This window comes from Medicago truncatula, chromosome 6 (assembly GCF_003473485.1).
Source record: "Medicago truncatula cultivar Jemalong A17 chromosome 6, MtrunA17r5.0-ANR, whole genome shotgun sequence".
Classification (NCBI taxonomy): domain Eukaryota; kingdom Viridiplantae; phylum Streptophyta; class Magnoliopsida; order Fabales; family Fabaceae; genus Medicago; species Medicago truncatula.
Genome location: NC_053047.1, coordinates 41,421,049 through 41,448,627, shown reverse-complemented (window position 1 = coordinate 41,448,627; position 27,579 = coordinate 41,421,049). Strand labels below are relative to the sequence as shown.

At 29.5% G+C, this 27,579-nt stretch overlaps 2 protein-coding genes across 2 annotated transcripts; one reads left to right on the top strand and one right to left on the bottom strand.

The window, feature by feature from the left end:
• Positions 1-726: 726 nt before the first annotated feature.
• On the top strand, positions 727-5,762 carry LOC25496985 (probable pectinesterase 53). The gene is made up of 5 exons (XM_013597737.3): positions 727-1,404; positions 2,212-2,401; positions 2,611-2,817; positions 3,811-4,046; positions 5,553-5,762. The coding sequence occupies exons 1-5, from the start codon at positions 1,037-1,039 to the stop codon at positions 5,698-5,700; spliced, it is 1,149 nt and encodes a 382-aa protein (XP_013453191.2). The 5' UTR covers positions 727-1,036; the 3' UTR covers positions 5,701-5,762.
• Positions 5,763-17,996: 12,234 nt separating this feature from the next.
• LOC25496984 (protein DETOXIFICATION 51) lies at positions 17,997-20,129 on the bottom strand. Its single transcript, XM_013597736.3, has one exon. It carries the CDS (start codon positions 19,664-19,666, stop codon positions 18,197-18,199), a length of 1,470 nt encoding a protein of 489 aa, XP_013453190.1. The 5' UTR covers positions 19,667-20,129; the 3' UTR covers positions 17,997-18,196.
• Between the last annotated feature and the right edge of the window lie 7,450 nt (positions 20,130-27,579).

The window sequence follows — 27,579 nt, the reverse complement described above, 5'->3', positions numbered from 1 at the left end:
AATTAATGAGCAAAATTAAAGATGTGATACAAGAGGTTAAATCCACTTGAGAGCAAAAGTAGTCAAAGATTGTGCCACTCTATATATCTAAGGTCCTAACTTCTCAAAATGCATTAAGTAATAACCTTAAAATTCTTCTTTACCATCAATTCTAGTCACATCCAACTCGATGAATTAATCTATGCAGCCGTGTTTACACTAATTTTTTTCATCTAATTGGACAGTTATATAAACTACAAATGTATTCGTTTGTTTATGCACCATATACAATATGGCCAATTGGTTTCCAAACTAGTACATAGTAACAATACTATTAAATGGGACCATAACCTACCCCATTCCATAATCTTAATTTGAATAGTATTTTCATCATAACACAAAAATAGGAAGTAACCTTTCGAGCAATAACACCAGACAAACAACATTAACTAATAATTTTTTTTTTTTGACAAATAGAGAAATGTTACATAAACAATTTTTTTCCTACTCTTTATTTTCTTTTGTCACATCAAAAATTACAAATAAATTATTTTTATACAGTATAAAAATACAATGCCAATTAATTTCTATCCTCAAATAACATAAGTCGGCCAAATATTTGTACAAGACAATGTTTTGTTTTTATACACAGAAAAAGTTCAACCTATCCTGTCTTGTGGTCTAGATTGTCTCTTCTACATGTATGACACTACAACTACCCGTGACATACTTCTGTCATTGCTTCACTTTTCAACCAAAAATAAGTACCATAAACATTACTACTATAATGTAACCTACATATCCTCAGCGCACAATCACACAGACTAATCTCTCGAGTTAGATAAGACCATAATATATGACCAAATATTTTGTTTAGAGTTTTAATCTTTTTTTTTTGAAAGGAGTTTAGAGTTTTAATCTTATTGCAGTTCTATGACTGAATTCGAAACCAAAACCTATGATTACGCGCATTTTGGAAACATAACTAGTATATATAAACCAAACCAAAACATACCATTCTCCATCATTTTTTCATTTTCACAATCTTCTCTTAAGAATGTCAAACATGCATTACATTTTCAGCATGTTGTTATTTCTTCTTCTTCTTGTACAAAATCTGACCACAATACATTGTCATACAAAAGGAATTCGACCGATACGTTCTGCTCGAAACGGTTTATCAACCTACAATACAACAAGAGCAGACTTAGCAGAACAACAATTCATGAAATGGGTGAGTTTTGTTGGTGGTCTCAAACACACTGTTTACAAGGCTGCAAAAAATAAGCTATTTGCTTCTTATACTTTGCACGTTGATAAGAATCCTTCTTTTGGAGATTTTGATACAATTCAAAATGCCATTGATTCTCTTCCTTCCATCAATCTTGTTAGAGTTGTCATCAAGGTTCATGCAGGAGTTTACACGTGAGTAGTACTATACTTTATCTCATTTTCCTTTGTTTGTGGTGTCATTGTGTCCAAAGTTTTTAATTTGCGGTCACGTCGGAATTCTTGATATTGCGAAAAATTGTGATAAAATATGTATGTTAAGGTAATCAATTGATTGGACTCGAGTAGTAGATAAGCTTGGATGGAAGACATATTATTTGGAAGAATCTGAATTCGAATTTTAACTGAAATAATCCTTAGTCAAACTTTATTTACATTTCGGATGAGCTTTAGATTAAATTGAAATTGAGAATAGAAATAAAAAACCTTGATGTCGGACCAAATTGAGTAGCCAACATTTTTGAATAACTTGATGTTTGTTTTTGTCAGAGATGAATTTTGGTGTTTGTCTGCATTTGGTATTGTGTTATGTTTTTTAGTTTACACATACAATGTTGTTGGAAAGAGATTACACAGACAACTTTTGTTTCTTCTTGTGTTTTTTCCTTATGAGTTTCTATCATTAGAATTCTCAGATTATTAGTCTTTGACTAAAGATTTAGTTGTTTTTTTTTTTTGTACCCTTATTGGTGCGGAGTCCTCAATGGTACGATTCAGGGATAATCTTGTAAACTAAACTATAGTATTAAAACACTTATAATATGTATTCCTAAGCTTGAATAATCGAAAATCAATGTAGCCTCAATGTAGTAAGAGATAAAGACACAATTGACCGAACTCCACAATCAAATCTTGTGTGTTCTTTGTTTGTATTTTTCATATCGATTTTTCTTTCGAGCCAAGGTTTCTCTTCTAATAGTTTGTGTGTGTTTTTGTGTCTAGGGAGAAAGTTAACATTCCTCCTTTAAAATCCTTCATAACCATAGAAGGAGATGGTGCAGATACAACAATTGTTCAATGGGGTGACACTGCTGCAACACCTGGTCCAAGAGGGAATCCATTGGGAACATATGGTTCAGCAACTTTTGCAGTTAATTCACCTTATTTCATTGCCAAGAACATCACATTCAAAGTATGTAACCCAAAAACTACTTTCTATTTTTCTACATTAACAAATCGAAATAGTGACATAAATTTAGAGGTAGGAAAACGTGAAATCAGTCTCTAATTATGTCACCGAGTGCTAGAGACGACAAATTTAAGGGCTAATTTTTTTTTTTTTTCGTTTGTAATTTTCGTCGTTATTTCAACTTTTTCCGGTAAAATTTTGTGAATGTGTAGAACACTTTTCCTCTTCCTGCACCTGGAGCAATTGGAAAACAAGCAGTAGCATTTAGAATTTCAGCAGACACAGCATCATTCTTAGGGTGTAGATTTTTGGGAGCACAAGATACACTTTATGATCATATTGGTAGACATTACTATAAAGATTGTTACATTGAAGGTTCTGTTGATTTCATATTTGGCAATGCTCTTTCTCTATTTGAGGTTAGTTTTTCTGTCCATCATTTAATACATTTAATGTAGAATCATAGTTTTTTATTTTTTTGGTACAAAGAATCATATAGGTTTTTTAGGTCACATAAGTAACAATGCAACATAACCTAATATGGACCCCTTGTGCAAGATGAAAGGACTCACAATATATATGTATAATTTTTATTTAATGAACAAGATTAACCCCAAATCCAATTTAAAGGGCACTTTTTTTTCATCAAAATCCCTTCATCATGCACATTAAGTTAGTTGGATATTAACTATTCATATTCACCCCTAAAAAAAACTATTCATATTCAATTAATATGATGTTAAATTAACTACATGAAATATTGTCTTAGAATATAAAACTCTTTTAAGATTTTTTCTTGTTCTTATTGGACCAATTTCAAAATTTTTATTGCACTAGTTATTTATTTACCAACATATTCCTAATTATATTATAATGAAAACATAAAGTAATTATCTCTTAAAAGATAAATTTGTAAAATAATATCAACAATCAACATTTTTTTATGAAACAAATTTAGGATGAGGTGATGGTGTCCCAGTTACGTCTCTTTAGCGACACTAACGAGACTCTAATCCAGATTCTCCGAATCCAATACCTGTTTTTTTTTTACGACTAGACCAAATCTTAAAGTTAATTATCAAATCTTAAACTTTCTTAATTTTTTATGATTTAGTCTATGGAGTTCTATATTCAAGAACGAGACTAGTCATATTTTGAATAGTTGTCTACTAAACAAAGAAACGAGGATAGACTACTATTCATGTTCTGAATTCAATGAATTAGTTCATCGAAATTGACACCAATTCTTGACACTAAAGATAATCGAACTTGAGACTTTGAGGAGGAAGTCTCAAGCCAGGAAGAGCATAGTTTGTTACATAAAAGTTGTTGATTGATTAGGTTCTTTTGTTACAAAAGAGTTGTTGATTGATTAGATTATAATAATGTTTGTGACACTTACTTTTAAATAGGGATGTCACGTGCATGCAATAGCAAGAAATACAGGAGCACTAACAGCACAAGGAAGGAGCAGTATGTTACAAGACACAGGTTTCTCATTTGTAAACTGTAAGGTCACGGGGTCAGGAGCACTATACCTTGGAAGAGCTTGGGGTCCTTTTTCACGAGTTGTCTTTGCTTATACATATATGGACAATATCATCATTCCTAAAGGGTGGTATAATTGGGGTGATCCTAACCGTGAAATGTATGTATCTTCATAATTCCTCTCTATATATCAATTCAATGTCACACATTAACATAGTATAGACACACACATGGCAACATTGCATTCACACTTGAAACTTAGGGAAATAAATCATAGAGGAAGTGCTGTTTTTTCTTTCATAACCTTCCGGTTTTCAGGCGAAACGGTCATGATAATTTGGAGTTCGGTCGATAATAAGAAAAGTTTAACTAAAAATGTTTCAATCAATATTTAAAATCGGATTTTCTTAAATGATTTATTTTTTATTTTTTATATGTAAATGTTAGCGATTAGTTTGTTAGATGAGAGTATGTTAGTAACGGAGATTCAACCATGGACCTCCTATATATCACTTCATCGGTGTCTCAACCGATACTATTAAACTACTCTAATTTATCTTATATTGAAATTCATAAATCACTTGAGCTCAATCACTATAGATTTTTTTTTTTTTTTTGGTATATGAACTGTTTAGGAGGGTGTATGTGAACTTATTTTAACTAAGTGAAAGATTTTCTATTAATAAAATAAGTTTTTGTTTCATAACTGATTAAAAAAAACTTCTTATTTAATTGTTGATAGAGAAGTTAAACAAAAAAAGGTGTTAAAAAAATAAATTAAAACAAAGAAGCTAATTTCCATCTTATGATAATATTTCTTTTTTATTAAATGCTTGTGGAAAACCTTATCCAACAGATAGCACTTGTATGGTGCAAATCTACCTGTTATGCTATATACACCCTCCAATATTTATTTTATTTTTAAATTAGTAATAAACAATTTATAGGAACTCTTTGCTGGTAGCACTATTGAGGGAAAAAGGACAAGTAAATTCTAAATACAGAGAATATTTTGGGCCAACAATTAAATACTAAATACACATAATGTTTTGGCCACTAAACTTGATGCCAGTATTTGCTGGTATATAGATAAGATAAGACATAGCACTATGAGCATAGTGCCTGAAAAATGTGTCAGCCACTAATCCCATGGCTTCATATATTGTAAATGTTGCCCTTAACACAATGTGACTACAATGGTGGTGCATTATCAAAAGAATAAAGATATAAACATACAATGAATATATGATCACGAAGTTCGGTCAATTATGTATACACCGACAGCAGAGTGACGATAAATCTCGTATTATTGTTTCAAACTTAGGATTTACGATGCACACCCAACAATGATGGTACCATAATCGTTAAGAAAACAAAACAACTATTTAAAACCTCAAGTATTGTTTGTTTCAGTGATAATAGTTTGACTTTTTCAACTCGAAGTACAAAGTGTAAATTCTCTTAAAAACAGTTATAAAATATCATTGATGTCAATATAATTAAAAGTTATTTTCTTATGTGTTATTTCATTATTTGGCATTCATATATATATATATATATATATATATATATATATATATATATATATATAATATTGCATGCCTATTAGTAGGTTTAAATATTATTTATTCTTATGTGTTTTGTATTTTATTATCACCACTATCAGGACTGTATTCTATGGACAATACAAATGCACAGGACCTGGAGCAAGTTTTGCAGGGAGAGTATCATGGTCAAGAGAACTCACTGATGAAGAAGCTAGACCTTTTCTTTCACTTACTTTTATTGATGGGACTGAATGGATCAATTTTTAGTTTAATCATACACATTGATTGTTTATTAATTTTTCATAATATAGTTTATTTTCTTGGTGGAATTTTTTTTATGTGTACATTATATATTACAAATTTATTATTTGATAGTGCCTTTATGTGAATTACAACTGGGCCTTAGAACTAACCATATCCAATATTATTTTTTTAAGCTAAAAAAATCCATATATGCAGACTAGTTTTTTTTTTTTTTTTTTTTTCCTTTGAGGCAGTGCAAGCTCTTTCTATAATCAAAGAAAAAAAAGATGATATTATAGTATTTATGTATAAATTAAACTATATTCATAAGATATTTTGGGATGTTTATTATTGTAATAATAAACTAATAAAGCCAACTTATAGATATATCAAAAGCTATGTGTTTTTTTTTTTTTTTGCTTATAGAGTCCCATGGAAAAGGAGCTCAGAAAATTAATCCATAGGTAATTGAAAGATAAGTACATAATTTTTTTTAGCAAAAATAAGCACGTAAAATTTGATCACGAATTGTTACATTAATAGAGATCGAACTCGATTACCAATAAAGTATGTTTTCTTAAAAATAAGTACGTAAAATTTGATTACGAATTATTACATTAATAGAGATCGAATTCGAGTACCAATAAAGTTTGTTACCTTAAATTACAATACTTAACTCAACCTTACGATCATAATACACAATTATTTTCACAAGTTATCTCAAATATTTGTACAAGTAGCTTTTTTTTCTGCATGATAAGATCTTTTTTTTTTTTTTTGTCAAAAAATAGTTTCTTCCATTAACACGATGAAAATGGCTCTTTATGCACCTACCAATTGCTCTAGATCACCTTGCATTGGTGGTTTTAAAAAAATATTTTTTATTTTAACTTTTAACCCATTTACATTGGTGTTTTTTTTTTTCTTTTCTGTTTTTGTTAACCTGTAATGACGAACAAAATGGTAGTTAATTACCGTTCCAACCAAATGTTTTTTTTTTGTTATTTATTTACAGTAATGGATGAAAATACGGTTGATGGGGCTGTTGAGTGAAAACCAAATATTATTGAGTCTTTCGGTGAATTCTAACCATCTATTCTTGAAGCTTCAGTCGAATTAAAACCAAACATCCAACAAACTTATGTCGATTTGAAACCAAATGTTGATCCTAAAGCTAACATTTTTTGTTCTAGTTTTTCAAAAGTCGGTGTTAATTATGAAGTAGATAAGGCGCCTTACGTTTTTACGAATGAGATATGGTCAGTTAAAGATGATAAGATTGATTGGGTTAGCCGATAAGTTTAATTGGGTTAGTCGACAAGTACCAAAGCTAACAAATCTTGTCATGGTGGCGGAAGAAGGAAGCCAATGTTAGTATTGACTTGTGAAATGGGTGATGTGTACAAATGAAACAAGAAGAATTTGAAGCGAGAAGACACAAGGTCTACGAAATGTGATTGACTATTTAGGGTACATGATTATTTGCGGCCATCAAATGGATAGTCATTAAATATTGAATTAGAATAAAAAACTATCACAAACATATATATTGTTTAAAGGACAGACATAAATACAAAGTTTTTGGATGTATAAATATGCAAATAAATATAGAAAATTAAACACACATCAAGCCACAACGAACAAAAATACAATAATACAAAAGAATACACTAAAACTAATACATGTAATTCCAAACACACATGCACGCACTCGCACACATATATAATTGAGCACTCTTATGCTATAATTGTATTTTTTTTTTATAAGTCAAGAGATAGGTCATGAATTAGGGAGAGACATAATCATTGTATTTCAAAAGTAACTTATAATTACTTTTTTAAAGTATTTCAATTAGTAGTGAATATTTAACCGTACATGACATACTCTTTTTTATTTTATTTGATAAATTAGTATTTTTTTTGTTTGATAAAATATTATTCTTGGAAGATTCGTTTTCCATAGGACCTTAGTAAAGCTACCTTCATGTATTTACCATAAAATATATTTACCTTTCTTGATATGATTCAAAAATATTAATTTTTTTAATCAAAAATGTGCATCTTAAGTAGGGATGGCAATGGATACCTAATGGATAGGGTACTATATATAATACCCATCCTCATACTCTCATTTGTAAAAAATGTTCGTATCCTCGTGGGCAACAACTTTAATGTTCTTCCCATACCCTATGGGCACCTAAGTGCCCATACCCACACCTCTATGAAAAGACAATGAAAAACATCACAATTGAAATAAAACTATGATTCAAAATTATTTAAATCAACTAATAAAATAGTACGAATCGTAGTATTTAGCCAAATAAAAAAACATCCAAAATATCCCCCAAAAATTAAAATAAAAACATTCAAATAATCGTAGTATTTAGGTTTAAACTTAAATAGCTTAGATTTTAGGTTTAGGTTTAGACTTAAATAGTTAAATAAATTAAATAATTGTACACCAAAAATAAATAAAGTATTTATTATATTATATAAATATGTACATGTGGGTTGCGGGGCTGAGTAGTATAGTACCCTTACCCGTATCCATATCCATTAAAATTTGCAGGTAATTATCCTACCCGTACCCATACCCATGAAAGTGGAGTTTTACCCTATTCATTGTGGGGATTTTTTGCAGGTGCCTATCAGGTCTGGGTCGAATTGCCATCCCTGATCTTAAGTTCTCATTTTTTTCTTCTTCAAATATTTCTTCCTGATCCCACAAAAACCGGCACATACAACCGCCATGGCTAACCAAAATTTATATTTGTCTTCATCATTTTTTTTTGGACAAATATTTGTCTTCATCATTGTTTTTCCCTCTATTTTTCAAATATAAAAGCACAAAACTCTTTTGAATTATTCCGTATCAATTGCTCAACCAAAATCAATAAGACACTAAACAACCTTTACCAGAGCCATCTCAAGATATTTATGTCCTCTCTTCTTTCGAAAAACACTAGTTTCTACAACACAACAATCACTAGTGTAAATACAAGTGATACTATATCCGCACTTTATATGAGTAGAGGAGACATACACTTTTGTACCAAAAAAATTAAAATATGAGGAGACACAAACTTTAATGTATGTCATCAATACAAAACGAATGCAACTAAACAACTGTCCTCATTGTGACCTTAGTGCATTCAACCATGCATAAAATTGAAAATGAAGCAGTTGTAGGCGCACTTATTAGTAGCAAGATCTTGAAGTTTGCAACATCCCAAGTAGATGTTTCGAAATATGTGACACTTTTCAGTTTAGCTCAATGCAAACCAATTTTTTAGTCATTGGAGAATTTTCATTGCTCAATTAATCACATTTCAATCTCTTCGGACAACCTCAAGTTCAATTTTTTTTTTTTAGCTCGATTTCAGCTTATTTGAAGTTCATGAGCACTTTGGTTTGGCATGTAGGTTTAGATCGTCTGCTCGAACCAAAGAATTCAACAAATTTTTTTTATCAAAAAAGTAAATTATAAAAATTCTATCTTTGACCTTTTAATTTTTCTTTTATAAAGGAAAATATTGAATTAAAATAAAAATTATCACGGACATATATATTGTTTAAAGGACAGATATAAATACAAAGTTTTTACATGTATAAATATGCAAATAAATATAGAAAATTAGACGCACAACAGGCCACAACGAACAAAAAAACCAATAATATAAAAGTATACACTAAAACTAGTACTTGTAATTGCAACTTATAAGTATATATAATTAAGCCAACTTGTGTAGAATTATTGTAACTTATAATTATTTTTTGAAGTATTTCGATTATTAGTGAATATTTAACAGTACATGCCATACTCTATTTTTTTTATTAGGTAAATTAGTATGTTACATAAGAAAATTAGCAACACGAACAACAAAAGCAAGCCAATGTTTTTCATACTCAAAGTTATACCTTAGTAAAGCTACTTAAGTGTGTATAAAATATTATTCTTGGAAGATTTGGTTTCCACATATATGATTAAAGCTACCTTCATGTATTTTACCACAAAACATATTTACCTTTATTGATATGATTAAAAAAAAATTAAATATTTTTTCCACTATTATCTCCCTCCCATTCCTCATGCCATAAAACCTCCAATCCTCAAGTTCTCTCCGACTCTTAAGTTTTCGTGTTTTTTCCATGTCATCAATCCAAAACGAATGCAACTAACAACTGTCTTCATTGTGCCCTATGTCGAAAGAAGGCGTGGTTTGGTACGATGCATGCTTGCTTCGATATTCTTACAACAATTTCTTTTCCACTGTTTATACATAAAACTGGAAATGAAGCAGCGGTAGATGCACTTATTAGTGACAAGAACTTGATGTTTGCAAAAACCCAAGCAGATGTTTCGAAAATATGTGACACTTTTCAGTTTTGCTCAATGCATGCCAAATTTTTCTTTTAAAATGGAAAAGATTGAATGAACATAAAAGCTATCACAAACACATATATTTCTTAAAGGATATACACAAATACAAACAGGGCCGGCACAATACATAGGTCGGAGTGCGGCGGCCTAGGGCCCATGCCTGTAGGGAACCAAGTTTTTTATTTATCTTAGCGGGTGTATATAGAAATAATTGGTTAGAAGGGGGTATGTATAGAGAAAAGCGCAATGAGGGCCCTGACCATTACCAGACTTCAGCCCATCATCTGTTTCATTTTTTTTACAACCCAGAAGCCTTTCCTTTTTACACCCCCAATCCAGCGGTTTCATTTTCACCCCCAACATTTCACTAGCCAAAACGCAAAACTTACAGGTAAAACGTAAATTGCTGAAGCAACATATAAAACACAAAATATCTACTCCTTTCCATATATCAAATTAGTTTTTTATTTTGAGGATGGTTTTTGGTGTTTTAGATTGTAGTTAATTTTAATTTGTATTTAGATTTCATAATATAATATGACTTTCATCATGAGGGAAAGGTTTATGTTTGGGCATGAAGGGAGTGTATTTTATACTATTATGGATTTATGGTGGAAAATAATGATGAAACTCTTTGAGAAATTTTGGAGGTGGTAAATCAATTGAATTATCTAATCAGATAATGAAACCTATATAAAGTTTGATATGTCTACTATCATTTTACTTAACTTTGTTGAGTTTGATTCGGTCCGCCCAATTTTTTTTTTTTTTTATTAATAATATATATGACGAGATGCATTTAACACGCGATGTTTTGGAGTGTTAGCATTATTGGGATTTCAAAACATCGTATTATAATGATTGTCATGATTAATGCATATTACCTTTAAAAAAATGATTAATGCATATTTGATTCACCTATAAAAAAAATTGATCTATCGTGTAAGGGGGCCCTTTCCTCAAATTTGGCCTAAGACCCCTAAAATGTTAGGAACAAGCCTGAATACAAAGCTTATATATGTATAAATATGCAAATAAATATATAACACTAAGAGTTTAATGGTAGTGGATCGACTGTCCAAAACAACTTTGCACACACAAATCAATTAATATTTTTTGATAATCTTGTGTTAGAAGGTGTGTTCCTATCATTGCTCGTCGGTATTAACTAAAGTCCTTATAAAAACTTATGAATTCATTAAGTTATTTCAAATTCGAACATATATAAATATTTGGGAATTCAAATTTCAAAATCTTGATTATAAAAGTTATGAAAAAAAATGTTATAATTCATTACATTTTTAGGCAAAAAATGTCTGTTTAAAATCTCTATACAATAAAACCACTATGATTTTTTTTCCTTCTCTCTTTAAATTTTGTCGTAAATTAACTTTTTTTTGAGTAGTGTGATGTAATAAAAAATTATTTGATTTTAGCCTTCAAAAAAAAAAAATATTATTTGATTTTAGCCTCTTCAAAAAAAAAAAAAAATTTATTTGTTTTCACGATGTTACCAAACGAAGAAAGTAACAAGATTTTGATTTCTCTTTATTTACTTATTTAATTTAACGAATAATCTCTAAATGCAAAGCTATTAGATGAACCCAATTAGGAGTAGATTTAATTTGGATGACACAAAAATGAAGCTTTGTGACTTGTGAAGGGACATGCCAGGCCAACAACTTGATAAATAACAAAAGAAAGACATAGTTTGTTCCTCAAATCATTCAAATTAAACTAGACCTATGTAGCTTTAGATAGCTAGAATGTTTCACGTGCATTATGTTTTTTTAGGGTTGTTACTTGTATGGTGAATATAGGCCACCTATATGGGCTATACATATGTTAAGATTGTGTGTACATCTTTCATGGCAAATGCTATATTAGGTTTCTTTCACGTAGAGTTATGATTTGGTTTGTTGGTTAGTCATGATCAATAGTTAGGATGAATAATAAAGGTTTATTTTTCTTTATGAGAATGAGATTGGTATTGATCATATAGGCACGCACAAATCTTAAGGATGGTGAAGATATAGATATGGGGACAAGGAAGTGGTTAAGAAATATCACATTGGTTGGTTACCATCAAAAGCTTAATTAGCCATGTGAGAAGCATGATGATGCTAAATAAAACCGTGTTCATTTGCCCTATGTATATAAGAAATATAGCTAGCTTGTAGATATAGCCACACCATGATCCTAGTTTTGATTTAACTTTTAAATTATGATAGTACAAATAATTGAGATGGAACTTGATGCCCATATATAAAGTTTAACATTTTCCATATTTAATAACATGCTAGATGAGTATAAGGTGATATAGGTTCCTTTCAAAAAAATATATAAGGTGATATAGGTATATCTGTCAATTTATAAGATCCTTTAAAATTTGATCCCAACCCACATATTAGGGGAGCTATAAGGTTTCCAATGTTAAAAAAAACCTACCTAAGTTAGACTCTAAGAGTGTGTTTAGATGGAAGGTTTATGAGAGTATGATTTACTTTTCGTTTTTAAATTACGAACACCGAGGGTTTTCACAAAGCTTTAGTGATAAAAAATAATAATCTATAGGGTGGTAAACCAGAAATCATATAACACAATGCAGCTAGCGCTAAAGAAACATTCTCTCAAGAGGGGCACAAAAGTAAAGAGCTTTTAGTAGGGGGCATAATAAGTGGGTATTGCGATATTTTTTAGAGTTTGAAGCTTTTATGACAGTTCTGAATATAGTACTACTCTAATAGGCATACAATACATAATTAACACTACAACACTCAAATTAGTGTCTGATTTGTTTTATGAAAACAAACTAGTGTATGATTAAGGGGGCTTCCCCTAAATGCTTTGAGAAATGGGCTTGCATGTGATTTAATTTAAATTGAGCCTTGGTCCACTTTCATAAATTAAACTTAAAGAAAATGCGCCTATTTTCAATTTTGTAATAAAATAAAACTCTACATAATTTTTAATATTTTATAAGGATAAATCAGGAAAATAATTTATTTATCCTATTCTGATGATTTCCAATCCATATACCTTATTTTAGGATACATTTTTTACTAGAGAAACATGATAAGATAATGTGACAATTTTAACTTATCTTGGTTCATCAAATAATAGAGTGAAATAAGATATGATATTTTTTTTAGAGGGTAATTTATATGGGAACTTCTATGGTATACTCACAATTTTGAGTGCATCGGTACTCTAGTTTCACAAAATATATAAATTAAAGATCACTTTAATGAAATAAAAAGGTATTTGTCAATATTTATATTTTAGAAAACATCATTTCATAAGAAAAAACCATCATTTCATTGTTTATAAGGATCATATTACAAAATTTACATTTTGTCATAAAAAATAATCAATATTCAGTGTTATGAGTAATAAAAATTCTTAAAAATTAAATTTTATTTCGTCGAAACTTTTGGTATATAAAATTTAATTATCTTAGTTGTCAATGATAGAAAATAATTATTTTTCTTCAAAAAACAACTCATTTATTATTAATTTTACGACTTGGTGTACCGATACACCCAATTCTAGACTGTCAAAAAGATCCAAATGTACGGATTCAGGATAATCTCCACAAAACGTGGAACCTATTATCTGGGTATACTATTGTTTGATAGCAATAGCATAATCATAGAGATAATAAGTCTATGAGTAGGAGCTAAGTACTTTACTCTTTAGTATTTATTGATTCAAGTAATTCTTGTGTGACCACAAGAGTTTTTTTTTTTTTGTTGGTGTGATCGCAAGAGTTTAAACACATGCAAAATATTCATTATTCAATGATTTTGAAAATGTACATTATTTAGTTATGTATTTATCTGTTTTTTTTTTTTTTAGAAAATGATAATTATTGTCCTTGAGACACTAATTTATTAAGGAAGTAAATATAGTAATCACATAATTTTTTTGACAATATATTAACACTTGTACAAACAATCCCTTAAAAGTGTGAAAAATGTTCTTTCCAATACAAAAATTACTTTTTTTGTTTGTTTCCTTATGTTGTGTCTACACTCTTGTGGTATATAATGATACAAGAGTTACTCTATTGATCTACTTTGCTTATCACACGTGCATAGCTTTATGTGTGTGGGAGTTCATTCAGTGATGACTAAGGTTTTGGATAATGGATGTTGGTAGATAGATAATTGAGTCTTTAGCATATGGATGTGGTAATCTATTGAAGATGATATATTCAAAACACTTTCCGATATTAGATATGTACACCTCTCTTAGATGTGATTTGAACATTAGTATGCCACATTATAGATGTGTAGTCCATTTTATTTGACCCAACCTCCGTTGATGTTTAAGTTTATCTTTTTAAACAATACTTTCATGATATAAAATAACTAAAATAATAAGATTTAAGTCATATATGCATTGTCAGATCACCCTAAAAATAGGATACAAATTCATTGGTAAAGAAAGTTTATGAGATTTTAAAAGGTAAATTCTTAGGTACTTTGGAGTTTCTTTAGGTGCTTGTACCTGTAGGTAAATTCATTTTAACAATTGAATTTATTGTAATATAAAAATATGACACGACGTTAAATGATTAGATGGATGATACATACTCAACCAAACTCCACGAGTACCATTCTCTTCACCATTTTAAAAATTAGGAAGATTATACTTTTAAAGTAAAATGGAGGAACTAAAACGGAGAATAAGCAAAATTAAGAAGCCAAAAAACTGATCTAAACCTAATCTTAAATATAATTGGAAGATATAACTATGTCATGTGACAGTCCATGAGTTCTAACTCAACTGATAAAAATATCAAAATTGCGAGGCTAGATGTCGTAATCGAGGTTCGAACCCCAATCCTTCCACTTGTGTGTGAATCAATGGTTATTTGCCATTTTCTTTTATCTACCGGAAAATAAATAAAAAAACCTATGTCATGTGGTAACCCTAATTTTGTATTTAATTTCATGTACTTTTACATAAATGTAGGTGGCCATAAAAGTAAACCTGCAAAATCTACAAACATATCATATGCTTTTTGTCTTGAGGAGAAACATTTCATATGTTGGTCTCTCAAGATAATGTTTGGCACATATCATATCACATATGTATCACAAATTTTCTGCCTTTGGCACTGAATGTGGTGTGTATTGAAAAAATCTATGTACTAGATGTCAATCACATAAATGAACATAGAGAATGAGTAGCAGTAATAGTAATAGATAAGAATATAATATAATATACTAGTATACTATCGTGGAGCATCATATATTCATTGAAATGGAGATGAAATATATGTGGATTTGAAGACATGCTTTATGCACCCTCTCAGCGAGAAAAACTCTTCTTGCTTCTGAATAAAGAGACAATACACTATTTTGTTTGCATTCCATAATAGCTATTTTCTATGATTTATCATTGGTCTCTTCTTCCTAGCACACAAAGCACAGTTCTTGTCATTATAGAGAGAAACTGTTTCCTTACAAGCATTCATTATCCTTTTCACAAGGACACAAATGAACCTCTTCTTGTTGCCTTTTGAGATTGGAACATGGAAAGATTCTATGAAGAAAAAAATTGTTACAATAATGTGGAGAGTTGTGGCCAAATGTTCCATTTTCATGCACACTTGTCTATTCCTTTTTCATTCCTTTTGGGCATCAATATGGATAGGATTTCTCTTATGTGTCCATTCGGTTAAACTTGGCCTTTTGTTATGTGTGATTGTGTGTACACATAACAAAGAATTGAACCTAACAGAATGGGCATATATATCTTATAAGATGTGACTAATAACAAAACTCGAATCTTGAGTATTCAAAATGAGTTAATATCTTTAGTAGAGGACTTTCCAGTCAAGTGGGATTGACGATGCATCTGTCATCTTGCACATATGTAGGGATATATATATATATATATATATATATATATCAATCAGTGATGAATCTAAAAATTTTGATATGTGGAACAAGATCATATGTTATAAAATGTTTATATAAAAAATATGTCGATATATTCATGATAAAATAATTTTATAATTATCGTTAAGCAAAATATTGAAGATCATAAAAAAATATATACTATTTTACATCAAGAAACTAAAGACACATAATCATCTATGTATTATATTTTTTTACGAGTATTCATATTTTAAAATTATTGCATGACCTTTTTCACTGTTAGCGCTGTCAAATATCATTGTTTCAGTATATGACTAAACAATCATTCAATAATTGATTTCTCATATCATTGTGTATTTTGATTATTCACAAATCAAACTGATCAGTATTTTGTGGGGTCATAACTTAAGAAATGGAAAAAATATTGAAAGGGATAAATAAAATATATATTGTGATGGATTATATGATGAGAAGGAAAAAGAAAATTATAAAGAAAAAAAAAAAGAGAATATGAGAGAAATGGTAGATGAGGACTTGAATATCTTTTTTTGGGCAAAATTATAATTTTGATCTCTTAACTTTAATTTCAAGTAATAATTTGGTCTTATTTTCTTGTGATATCTCAGTCTTTAAATATGTGTTCTTTCATTAAAGTTCATATATATATATATATGCTTAGATTTAAAACTTAAAAATACAAATACAAAATAAACTACCTTATCTCTAGCTATTAGTGTTTTTCATTATGTCATTCATTAAATATCTCAATCAGAATCTTTTCGTTTAACTTGGTTATAAATTCCAAAGGAGGTGTAAAACTTTATCATGGTAAGGAGTGGTGGGGGGCCTTCAAAAACACATGCCTCTCCTCTCAATTTGGATTTTGTAGGACCATGCTATACATTACTGATTCCATCAATGATATTAATTAAGTTCTTAACCGTTTAAAAAGTTTATTATAAATGCAAATTAAAATCACAAAACATGGTTACATATAGTTCAGTTAAAATGTTAACTTCAAACGATTCACTGTGCTTAACTTCTTATACAAACATGCGTTTGGATAACAAATTCATTACACACTCATTTATAAACTTTTAAGCATAGCTTTGAAAACCTATATACATATGCCATAAATTATTTTTAAGAGAGTGTATACATATTTAATAGAGTAAATTACACTCCTCTTCCTTCATAGATGCTTGAATTACACTCCACTCTTATCTTATGTTAATATACACCTCCCTCCCTTGAAAAATAAAATTAATACTCCCCTCCCCTATAAGATGCTTGAATTACAACCCCCCTCCCTTAATAGTTAAATATGGACTACACTTTAATCTATTTTAACATAAATAAATATTTTTATAATATATATTAATTTTGAATCACCATTTAAAAAATATAAATTCGTTTATTTATAATCTAAATGTCAATGACAATTAAATTTAAATTTTGTGTTATTAATTTATAATTTAGAGTATAAAATTCACTTTTAAATAACCATACTTAATCGATTTTAGTACTTTTTCACATATTTTAATTTTATTTTGGGTTGTTTCATGTTTTATAATAGGGTTTAAAACTATATGTTAATGAAATTGTGAATAAAAATAAAGAAAGATATGTATTCAAAATTTGATTATATTAAAATGAACCTGCATGCTGTTTTTCTTTAAAGTGTGGTAGATTATTTTTTTCTAGATTATTAGAAGAAAAAAACATTGAGGGACTAAAGCGTAGATTTTAACTTAAGAGGGAAGGGGAATGTAATTCAAGCTTCTCTCAAGGGAGGGGAGTGAAATATTTTCTAATATGTTTTGAATAAGAGGGGAGGGGAGTGTATATTTTAAAATAAGAGGGGAGGAGAGTGTGATTCAAGCATCTTTGAGGGGAGGGGAGTGTAATTTACTCTATTTAGTAAGTTATAATTGTATCCTTGCTCAAAAAAAAAAAAGGGTTATAATTGTATCTTTTTATGTATCAAGAGGAACAGACAAAACATACACCACCAATATAAAAACAAGAATCTTAATCTAAATACTAATGTTAAGTTTAAATAATTTCTTTTGAATATAAATGTAAAAAATAACATAATCACCACATATATATCCTTTATCCACCCATGGAGCTAAAAAAACAGGTGAATAAAAATATAATGGTAATTCACATTTATCTTTCAATATAAAAATTACAAACACAAGAAAAAATATCAAAATATTACACCATAAAATCAAATCAAATCAACATCAAGCACTTTCCAAACCACTAATGAATGGTTCTTTTTGTCCTTCCGATCCATTATTCACTTCATCAAACGTTGTCAATAACTGAGCCCGACGAGCCTGTTTTTCCCAGTCAGTTGTTCCAACTATATACAACATTAGGGCCGCACAACAAACCTGGGCTGATAGAAGGCCCAACCAAAGCCCGCAAAATCCAAAATCAAACCAAAAAGCAAGCCCAACTGCCACTGGCATTCCCACCATATAAAAAGCACTCAAATTCACATTTGCCGCCACTTTCGGCCTCGCCGTCCCTCGGACAACACCACAACCAACCGTTTGCGGACAGTTTCCTAGCTCACACAATCCTAAAATCGGCAATGCCGCCGCCGTCAAGCGTAGAATATCTTCATCAGCAGTGAACATCTTTCCCCACTGCCACCTCATCATCATAGCAAAAATAACCGCAGTAAATCCCATAACTGCTGCAAAAAACACCGCAATCACAGCGGAAACTCTCGCATTTCTCGGACGATTTGCTCCCAGAGCATTCCCAACACGCGCCGAAACAGCGAGTCCCATAGAAGAAGGAAAAACATAAATCAAAGACGTTGTCTGAATTAATATCCCCATAGATGCCACAGTGGCAGTGGGGTCCACAAGAAATCCACACAAAACTATCACAATCTCATACCACCACCACTCTAAACAAACCGAAACACAACTCGGCGCAGCTAGCTTAATCAACGACCCCCACCCAAAAAAACACTCCCGGCTCGGAGCATTCCATGTGGCAATGTGGACCCCACTTATCCAAACATAAACCACCAATACAACCAAAACTGAAAAATTGGAGGCAGTAGAAGCAATGGCAATACCAGAAATACCCTTTTTGAAGAGTAAAAAGTTAAAAGGTAAATGTAAAAAAGTTCCAACCAAAGATGCTAAAGTTACCGGGTAGGTGACAGATTGAGCACGAAGGTAAATCCTAATTGGTTGAAGAAAAGAATTAGTAACAAGATCAGGTAACAAAAACACAAGATAAGTTTGTGACATTTGGGTGATTTTATCATCTTGATGTAAAAAATGAAAGATTCTAGACATATTAAACCATAGAAAAGAAATGGGTAAAGAACATGATAAGAGGAAGATTATACACCGTTGAAGTGTTAATGATAGAAGTTTTGGACGGTTAGCACCAAAGGCTTGAGAACAAAGAGGTTCCATACCTAAAGATAAACCAGAAAGAACTGAATAACCGGTTATGTTTGCAAAAGCTATGGCTAATGAACCTGATGCAAGTTCCACATCACCAAGTTTACCAAGAAACATCATAGATATCATGGAACGTGCATAGAAGATTAGTGCTGTTAGTGCTGTTGGTAAAGCTAATGATAATAGAGATTTTGTTTCACTAACTATGATGTCTCTTTGATTTTCCATGTCTTTGGAAATCATTGGTTCGTTTAAGGTATTGATCTTTGTTTCAGACATGTTGTTATTGTTGATGATGATGATGTTTTGGTTTTGTTTTTATAGACGAATTGAAGTGACCAGGGCTGAAGTGTGTTTGATTTGATGGAAAATATGATGATGATGATGATAGATTTGAGGAAAATGAGGTTGTTTTGAATGAACGAATCGAAGTGATATGGGCTGAACTATGTTGGAGTTGATGGAAAATATGTTGATGGATAGATAGATTTGAGGAGAATGAGGTTGTCTTGAATGAATGAAAATGTAGTGTTATTTGTTGATGCTAGCTAGGTGGTTGTGTTTTTTTCTTTTCTCTTTCTAAAATTTCTATATATTTTGTATAGTGTGTGTGTAAAAGTGAAAGTGTAGAGAAAGAGATACTCTCGTAAAGAGCACTCTATGGAAGAAGAATTAGTGAGAGAATGGTTTTGAGTTTGAGGATGGGTTGTGTATGTGTGTGTATAAATAGAGGGGTTGAATTAAAGCATGAGTTGTTTTACGTTTAAATTATGCGTTTTCCTTAATCACTTTTAGTACTTTTTCTTAAAATAAAATGGGATGGAATTGTGCTAACATTGCTTTAGGTAGAGAAGGAATAAATCAAAGGTTGACATGTAAACTATAAAGTCAATTTTTTTTTATATCTATAGATCTATGTACTAGTTTATGCTTATGCATTAGTGTGTTTTTTATATCAATTCTTTGTTGTTTGTTTAAAGTAGCATGAATGATGATGAATCTATGGTTTACTTTCTTAATTTTATTGTTATTTACTGCATTCTTGTATCAAGCTTTTTTATTTTTGACATTCGTTAAAGAATTAAATATAGTAAAATTATCTCTTAATTAAATTTGTATAGTTAATAATAATCTTTTAAAAGTGTAAAACACAATCTATTCAATACAAAAAAAAAAAAATCATTTTTTTTAGTCAAGTATTATAGTGGCTAGAATTTACCTTTTTTAAGGTGAATAAGCGAGGTATCTGAAGTTCTAACCACAACCTCTGCATGTAACAATGCATGTCCATACCAACTGAGATATGCTCACGGAAACATTTTTTTCATTTCTTTAACAAGTGCCCTATGCACATTAATAGTTAACATTAAATTTTTTATATAGAGAGGTTTGAAATTTACTAACTTCTAGACTTTAGATTTTTAAAAAGATGTCATAAAATGCATGTATAATATTGAAAGGTCAATTTCCAATGCCCTTTGATATTTGCTCACTAAAACGTTAAACCTTAAGTATATAAGTAGGGATGAGAATAGACAAAATTAACATGGATCTATATATGACCTAATTTATGTCCGGTGCAAACAAAAATCAAGTGTTTTTTTAATAGAGAACACTTTGATTTTGTTAAAAATCTATTTAACTAAAAATGTCAAATTATAAGCCATATATATTTTTTAATATTTACAAGGCCAGCATACTTAAACCAATCCATGAAATATGAGGAAATTCAACTTAGATATTCCAAATCCCTAAATTACCTGCATGATCTCTTCCAACATAGGTAACTGCAATTTCAAAGGAGTAAGAAAAACTTAAAATTAATTGCTTTTGGTCTTTGGATTTTAAGGTACCGTTTGACCCGACTTTTTTTCAGCTTTCCTACGTTTTTAAGGAGAAGTTAGGTCAAACACAATATCAATAAAGTACCTTTGAAAAAAAGTACTTTTTTTAGAATGCATAAAATTGAATGGAATGAGCTTTAACCAAAAGTTGTTGAATGCTATTTCAAAAAACTATTTCTCCCCAATTTATTTCACAAGCATCTCTCTTCAACTCCCGCCGGCAACCTTTTGTTTTATTTTTTCAATATGCTTTTTTCTTCCATTTTATTTATTTTTTTTTTTTTAACCGGTCCATTTAATTTTTTAATGAGGTTCCATTTAAGTTTATTATCTATTTTTTTAAGGAATTTTATTATCTTTTTATGACTTATATATTAATTTCAATATCTTTTGATCATCACAACCTCGCAAATATTTGTATTCACGCTGTCAATGAATGACACCGAATATTTTTATTCCCTTTCTTCAACCACGGAAATACACACACACGTTAGCGTTTAGAGTAATACTTTATGTTCCTCTTTATGTTTTTTTTTGTTATGCTAATGCGTATAATTTTTGTTAGTGTTGTGTAATGCGTATAATTATTTTTATAAAATTTTGATTTTAATTAAAAGTACAAGTGTAGTTGCCTAAAAAAATTATACTTATATATAATTTACACATTTGTATTGTAACAAACTATGCATATATTTTTCTTATTAAAAAAACTAAACATATCTTTTTCAATGACACCAACAATGTAACAAATATAATATTATATAATATAAATTCTTATCTTTTTGACCAACACTAAAAATATGGTATTCTTATAACAAAATTTGTTATAGAGTATAATTGGAAAAGATATTGTACAAATTTGTATTCATGTTACACAAAATAAACGTCATTGAGTAAATATAATATTGGTAGAAATATATCTTTTATATTTTAAACATTTTTTCCCTTCAAAAATTATTTTAGATATTTTTTTATTTATTATGTTAATTCATAATGAATTCAAAGTTTTTTTATTTATAGACAATGCATAAATATATGCAAGCTCCCGGGTTCGAACCCCAGACACCACCAAAAAATAATAAATTCAAAGTTTTGTACAATATTTTGCCAAACAGCTTTTAACTCAAAAATAACTTTAGAACCAAAAAAAAAAAAAAAAAGAAACAAAACAGCTTTAGTCTTTTTCTTAAAAAGCTTTATTTTAACTTTGTTTTAAAGTATCTTTTAGATCGAAAAAAAGTCTACCTAAGTACCGCATGACCAATCAATAAGGTACCATTCAATTCATATTTTAGTCTTGTGTTCATTTGACTTTAACCCACTAATAATATTTTCTCTTGGGGATGAATCCAGCATCATCATTAAGAAAATAATTAAAATAATTTTTTATCTGTAAATGATGATGTATAACCTAATAATATTGAAATTGTCAGTTGAATTAAGTCTTGCAAACTCATGTAACAATTTCATGATAGACTCTGCTACGTAATCTAAAGTTCGATTTAGAGGTTAATAGCTTAACTAAAAATTGTTAATTAAGATAGATACTCCATCAATTACCATATGTTTTATTGATTCAATTTTACTTGATTGCTTGTTAGTTAGAGTTTTTCCATAATTAACCAGAAATGTTTTGATTTAAGCTAATCAGATTTAGATTAATCTATTAACCTAAAAACGTTTTGCGTCTTCAACTATAGTTATAGTTAATTAAACGTAAAGAAGAAAAGGAAAACCCGTCACTAGCAAAAACAAACTCTTGCGGGTCAAATACTAATTAATGTTTTATTATAATGGAGCGTGATTAAGCATGCTTTTATTCCTTGAATTTTGTCAAACTACAATAAGCATTTAATCAAAATATTTAGTACACATCTGTTAAATTTTGTCAACATTGTAATTACGTTTTTATTCCCTCCATGATCATACTTCAAGTTAGGTTTGACTTTGATGCAAGAAATTAGGAGTTAGATATAGAAATTCGGATTCATTGAAGACTAAAATTTTTAAATAAATTTATTATTTTTTGACAAGCTAGCAAAATATCAAATTTAAGTCTATGTGATATAGTTCGATGTATGTTTGATATTACGATGGATGTAACGAAATTACGGTGATCCATCGTGATTCTTTAAAAGCTAAACTTTGCAGCTTCTGCAAAATCACGATGGATCACCGTGATTCTAACACATCCACCGTGATATCAAACATACACTCAATTGGTGAGAACATTGTTATATGTAGGAGTTGAGATTTAAACTTCAAATTTCTCTCACTTATTCAACTTGACAAACAAGAGTTTACAAACTGCACTATTCAATCTCAATCCAAAGACAAGGATGGGCTGAATTTGTGAATCCATAAAATTCTTGAGCAAAAGGTTTAAATTCTACATATAGAATGAACTCATTATAATGCCATAATTAAAGGTTGGAATTTATATGCTTAATTATCTTCCTAGTACTTTGTTGTTCCTAGCATCTTTTTCCTTTGGTTTTTCAAAGAATGATGATTAATGATAAAATAGATGATGAATTAGGCACTAATTAGTGGATGAATATCTTATTGATTAGGTTTATTTTATTGAATTTGTAAAAAAAAAAAAAAAAAAAAAAAAAAGTTTATTTTATTGAAAAACATTTTCAAGTTTCAAGTACAAGTGAGTATACACACATCAATTAGCAGAAAACAAGATAGCCAGGCACGTGAGGTCACACGTGGAGTTTGAGACAGTAGATTCTATTCCTCACTGCAGTTGCAGTGATTGTAAGGTCCGGCCCAGTACTGTCAGGTAAATTAGGCTTAAACTAGTAATGACAGTAAAAAAAGGTGAACTCTACTGATTAGTTTTTTTTTTTTTTTTTACTGACAATTGATTGATCAAAGTGGTTAAAAAACTCGATACTTTTACGAATGTGATTAAAAGTTCGTTTTTTGACTTTTGCATATAGAAAAACACGGATGAAGGAGGATAATTTATATTGTGTTTTTCACAAATTCTTCAATGAAGATCGGTCATTAATATGCAACGGTGAAAACTTTATATATATATATCATCCTAACCTAAAAAGAAAAGTTAAATTAATTTAAAGTGTCTTAGATATCATATATACGTGTTGATAACTCATTTGGTCAAATTTAAATATTTTGTCACATTGTAGAAGTTTAGTCATTCTACTATATTCAACTCACGTTGGTCATAACACTTTAGTAGTTACCAGAATATTTAAATTACTATTTTTTTTTTACAAATTATATTTTCTTTTTATTGGTTTTAAAAGTTATAAATATTAAAAAAAAATCAACGTGTAAACTCTTTGGAAAAAAAAAAGCTATGACATATATTGAATAACTTATAGTGGAGCCAGCTAAATTGGATTTAAATATAGAATAGTTTAGTTTAATGGTAAAAAGATAGATTTTATTTTTTTAAGAAGTAAAAAGATAGATATTTAATATTGAAGTTATGAGTTGGAGTCTAGTTAGTATCTTTGAAGAGAAATAAATGTAAATATTTTGATAAGTTGTCTTTAAGATTTATAGGGTCTATTTAATATGACTTATTTAAGTTTATTTATTGACATAAGTTTTGTAAGATTATTTGAAAGAACATTTGAAAACAACTAAGATGTTTTTCATAAGCTTTTCTAAGCTTATTTTCTTAAGTAATCTAAGGTAACTTATCGAAAACAGTTTATAACATGTACAATAACAATTTAACTTTAATTTATCATTTGCTCTTAAAATAGCTTATATTGCTTTTACTTAAGCGCTTATCATGATAAGTATTTGCGGTATAAGCTACAAATAAGTTGTTTATCGAAATATGCCCATAAACTTATCTTTGCATGGACCCCACCCCATATAAGAGATAAAATAAACGTCATCTAAAGCAACAACAAACTAAATTCGGAGGAATTCCTTCTCCATCACATGTTATGGTTTGGTTTTGTTAATTAACGTCCCAAACACTCCATTGTTCTTGTTTGTATAATTCTTCCAAATTCCTTGTTTCACGTAATTAACTATTTGTCATACTCACGAACAAACAAACCCCTCTCTCAACCACAAAATCTTATGTTTCTTATGGATATCAGTCAATGATCCGTGTCATTGAATGAAATATTAAAACTATGAAGATGATAATATAGATTTGAAACTCTAGTGATTAACAATGATCGGTGTCATTCATTGTAAGTAGTGTTGTGTGTCAAGTGTGAGTTAGAAGTCTCGAATTAGATTAAAAAGTAAATGTTAAGCAACACATAAGTAAAGAGACCCACATACCTAATGTGATGATCCCTCGTATCCCTAATGACCCAACAAGTAGATTTAACTTGTGCTAGACATAAGATATGGAGAACCATGCATTTTTACTAAAATGTGTCGTTGTCAATCGTCCTAAAGTTTTGAGTGATTTTCAATTATCAATAAAGTGATATTATTTCTTCGAAAAAAGTTGTATAATAATTATTAATATCACTTAAACTAATAAAGAATTTCCCATTCCTCATTTTTTTTATATGTGTCTTTCAAACTTGTAAATATTATTGACAATGATTTAAAAAGATTGATCAAGTGCTTAAGGTTAAAAAAAAAAAAAAATTAACAAACTAAACAAATATTTTTAAACAAATCTGCTTTAGAAATGTAAAGTTAAAGTTAACTAACCAATCTACATTTCAGTTGCCTTCACACTAATACGTGTGGATCATTGTGAGTATGTCAATTCCTAATCAAGAGCTCTTGATGTCTTATAACATTCCAATTCTAAACACAAATAATTTTAGGATATGTTTGAGTAGAGTTGATTTTTCTTCTATTAAAACTTTATTTGAATAATTATTCGAATATTAATTCCAAGGATCACTTTAACAAAAAATAATTTTCCAATAATTATTTTGATGACTATAAAGAACCAATTAATTACTTGACCATGTGGATTGGACCAAAGTAGGGTGTTGTTATAATCATGTAGTCAAATTGATATAGCAAGGATTAATTTGTTTTTTGCCCGCAAGAGGGAAACAATAAAAGAATTAGATAGGTATGATATCAAATATCTTAGACATGATTGCATGAAGATAATAGAATGTGTTGTGTTGTGATTGGATTGGACATTTTTTGACTTTATTTTAATGTCACAAAAATCGGTGGTCTCCACACATGGTTATGCGTGCGCAATTAACGGAGGAGTATACAGCTCCCGTTTTCACAAACAGATGGTTGGAAGGAAACATCAAACATTTACATTAATCCTTCCTTCATCAATTGCATAAATGTCCATCTCATTTGCCCCTTCTTTCTCTCTCTATCTCTTAGGATATGAATATGATAGATAGTAAGTTTGTGAAAATTTACTACCTATTAAGTGCATGTTCTTTTGTCTTTACCCTTGAAGGAAGATTGAGGTGTTTAAGGTTCGGTCGAAGCTAAGTAAAATTTGAACTATAGTTGTTTTAGATTCTAGCGAATGATTCATATTTAATCAAAGTTTACTTAAACCGAATCAATTGGTTTATTTGGCGCGTGTTTAAAATTATAGGAATTTGTCTTTGTGAGTATAACTCAGTTGACAGAGACAATATATGGTTATATGTAGGGGTCAGACTTCGAACTTCGAACACGTCACTTATTCACTTTAAAAAGAGAATTATAGTCACTACGCTACTTGACAAAAAAATTCATAGAAATTTAGATGAAATTATGTTAATAATATTATTGTATTGAAGCTTTAAAGAGTTGTTTTCATTAAATTAAAACTTCTATTTGATTATCTATCAATTCAAACATGCACTTAGATTGTATGTACCAATGCGATTGTATCGATTGTAATTTTCTTAGATTATTAAAGACAATAATACAAGTGCAACGGGGATAGGGGTAGTTTAAGAGCAATTCTTTCATGGTCACAACCTCAAATAATAAATATTTGAAGATATTCACATAAAATGAAATAACTAAAACAAAAATAATTTAATCACATCAATCAACATCATTTAATTTTATTCTTTTTAATTTTTTTATTTGATGTGAGTGTGTGGGATTATGCCCAATTAAGAGTTTCTCGGTAGCTTAATTGATTTGATTGACTTGAGCTAAAAGTTAAAGAGTTAGAGGTCTTAGGTTAAAAAATTGAAGGAATTCCTTAATATTAATTTTACAAATAATTACTAACATTTGTTTTTAAAAAAAATAATACCAATGCAATCACAATATAAAATCTTGATATAGGATTGCAACATATACTTTTTTTTCTTTAAGATCTTTTTTCTTTAGTTTCAAAGAGTCTAACAACAAACTCACACACACTAAGAAGAGAGATATCATAGGTTCAAACAAACACTC

What these genes read in the sequence shown, in the direction of transcription:
- LOC25496985 (XM_013597737.3), top strand. Translation starts at nt 1,037, where the DNA reads ATGTCAAACATGCATTACATTTTCAGCATGTTGTTATTTCTTCTTCTT. An exon ending in GTTCATGCAGGAGTTTACAC is followed by an intron (nt 1,405 to 2,211) that starts GTGAGTAGTACT and finishes TTTTGTGTCTAG; the next exon opens with GGAGAAAGTTAACATTCCTC. An exon ending in GGTGATCCTAACCGTGAAAT is followed by an intron (nt 4,047 to 5,552) that starts GTATGTATCTTC and finishes CACCACTATCAG; the next exon opens with GACTGTATTCTATGGACAAT.
- LOC25496984 (XM_013597736.3), bottom strand. Translation starts at nt 19,666, where the DNA reads ATGTCTGAAACAAAGATCAATACCTTAAACGAACCAATGATTTCCAAA.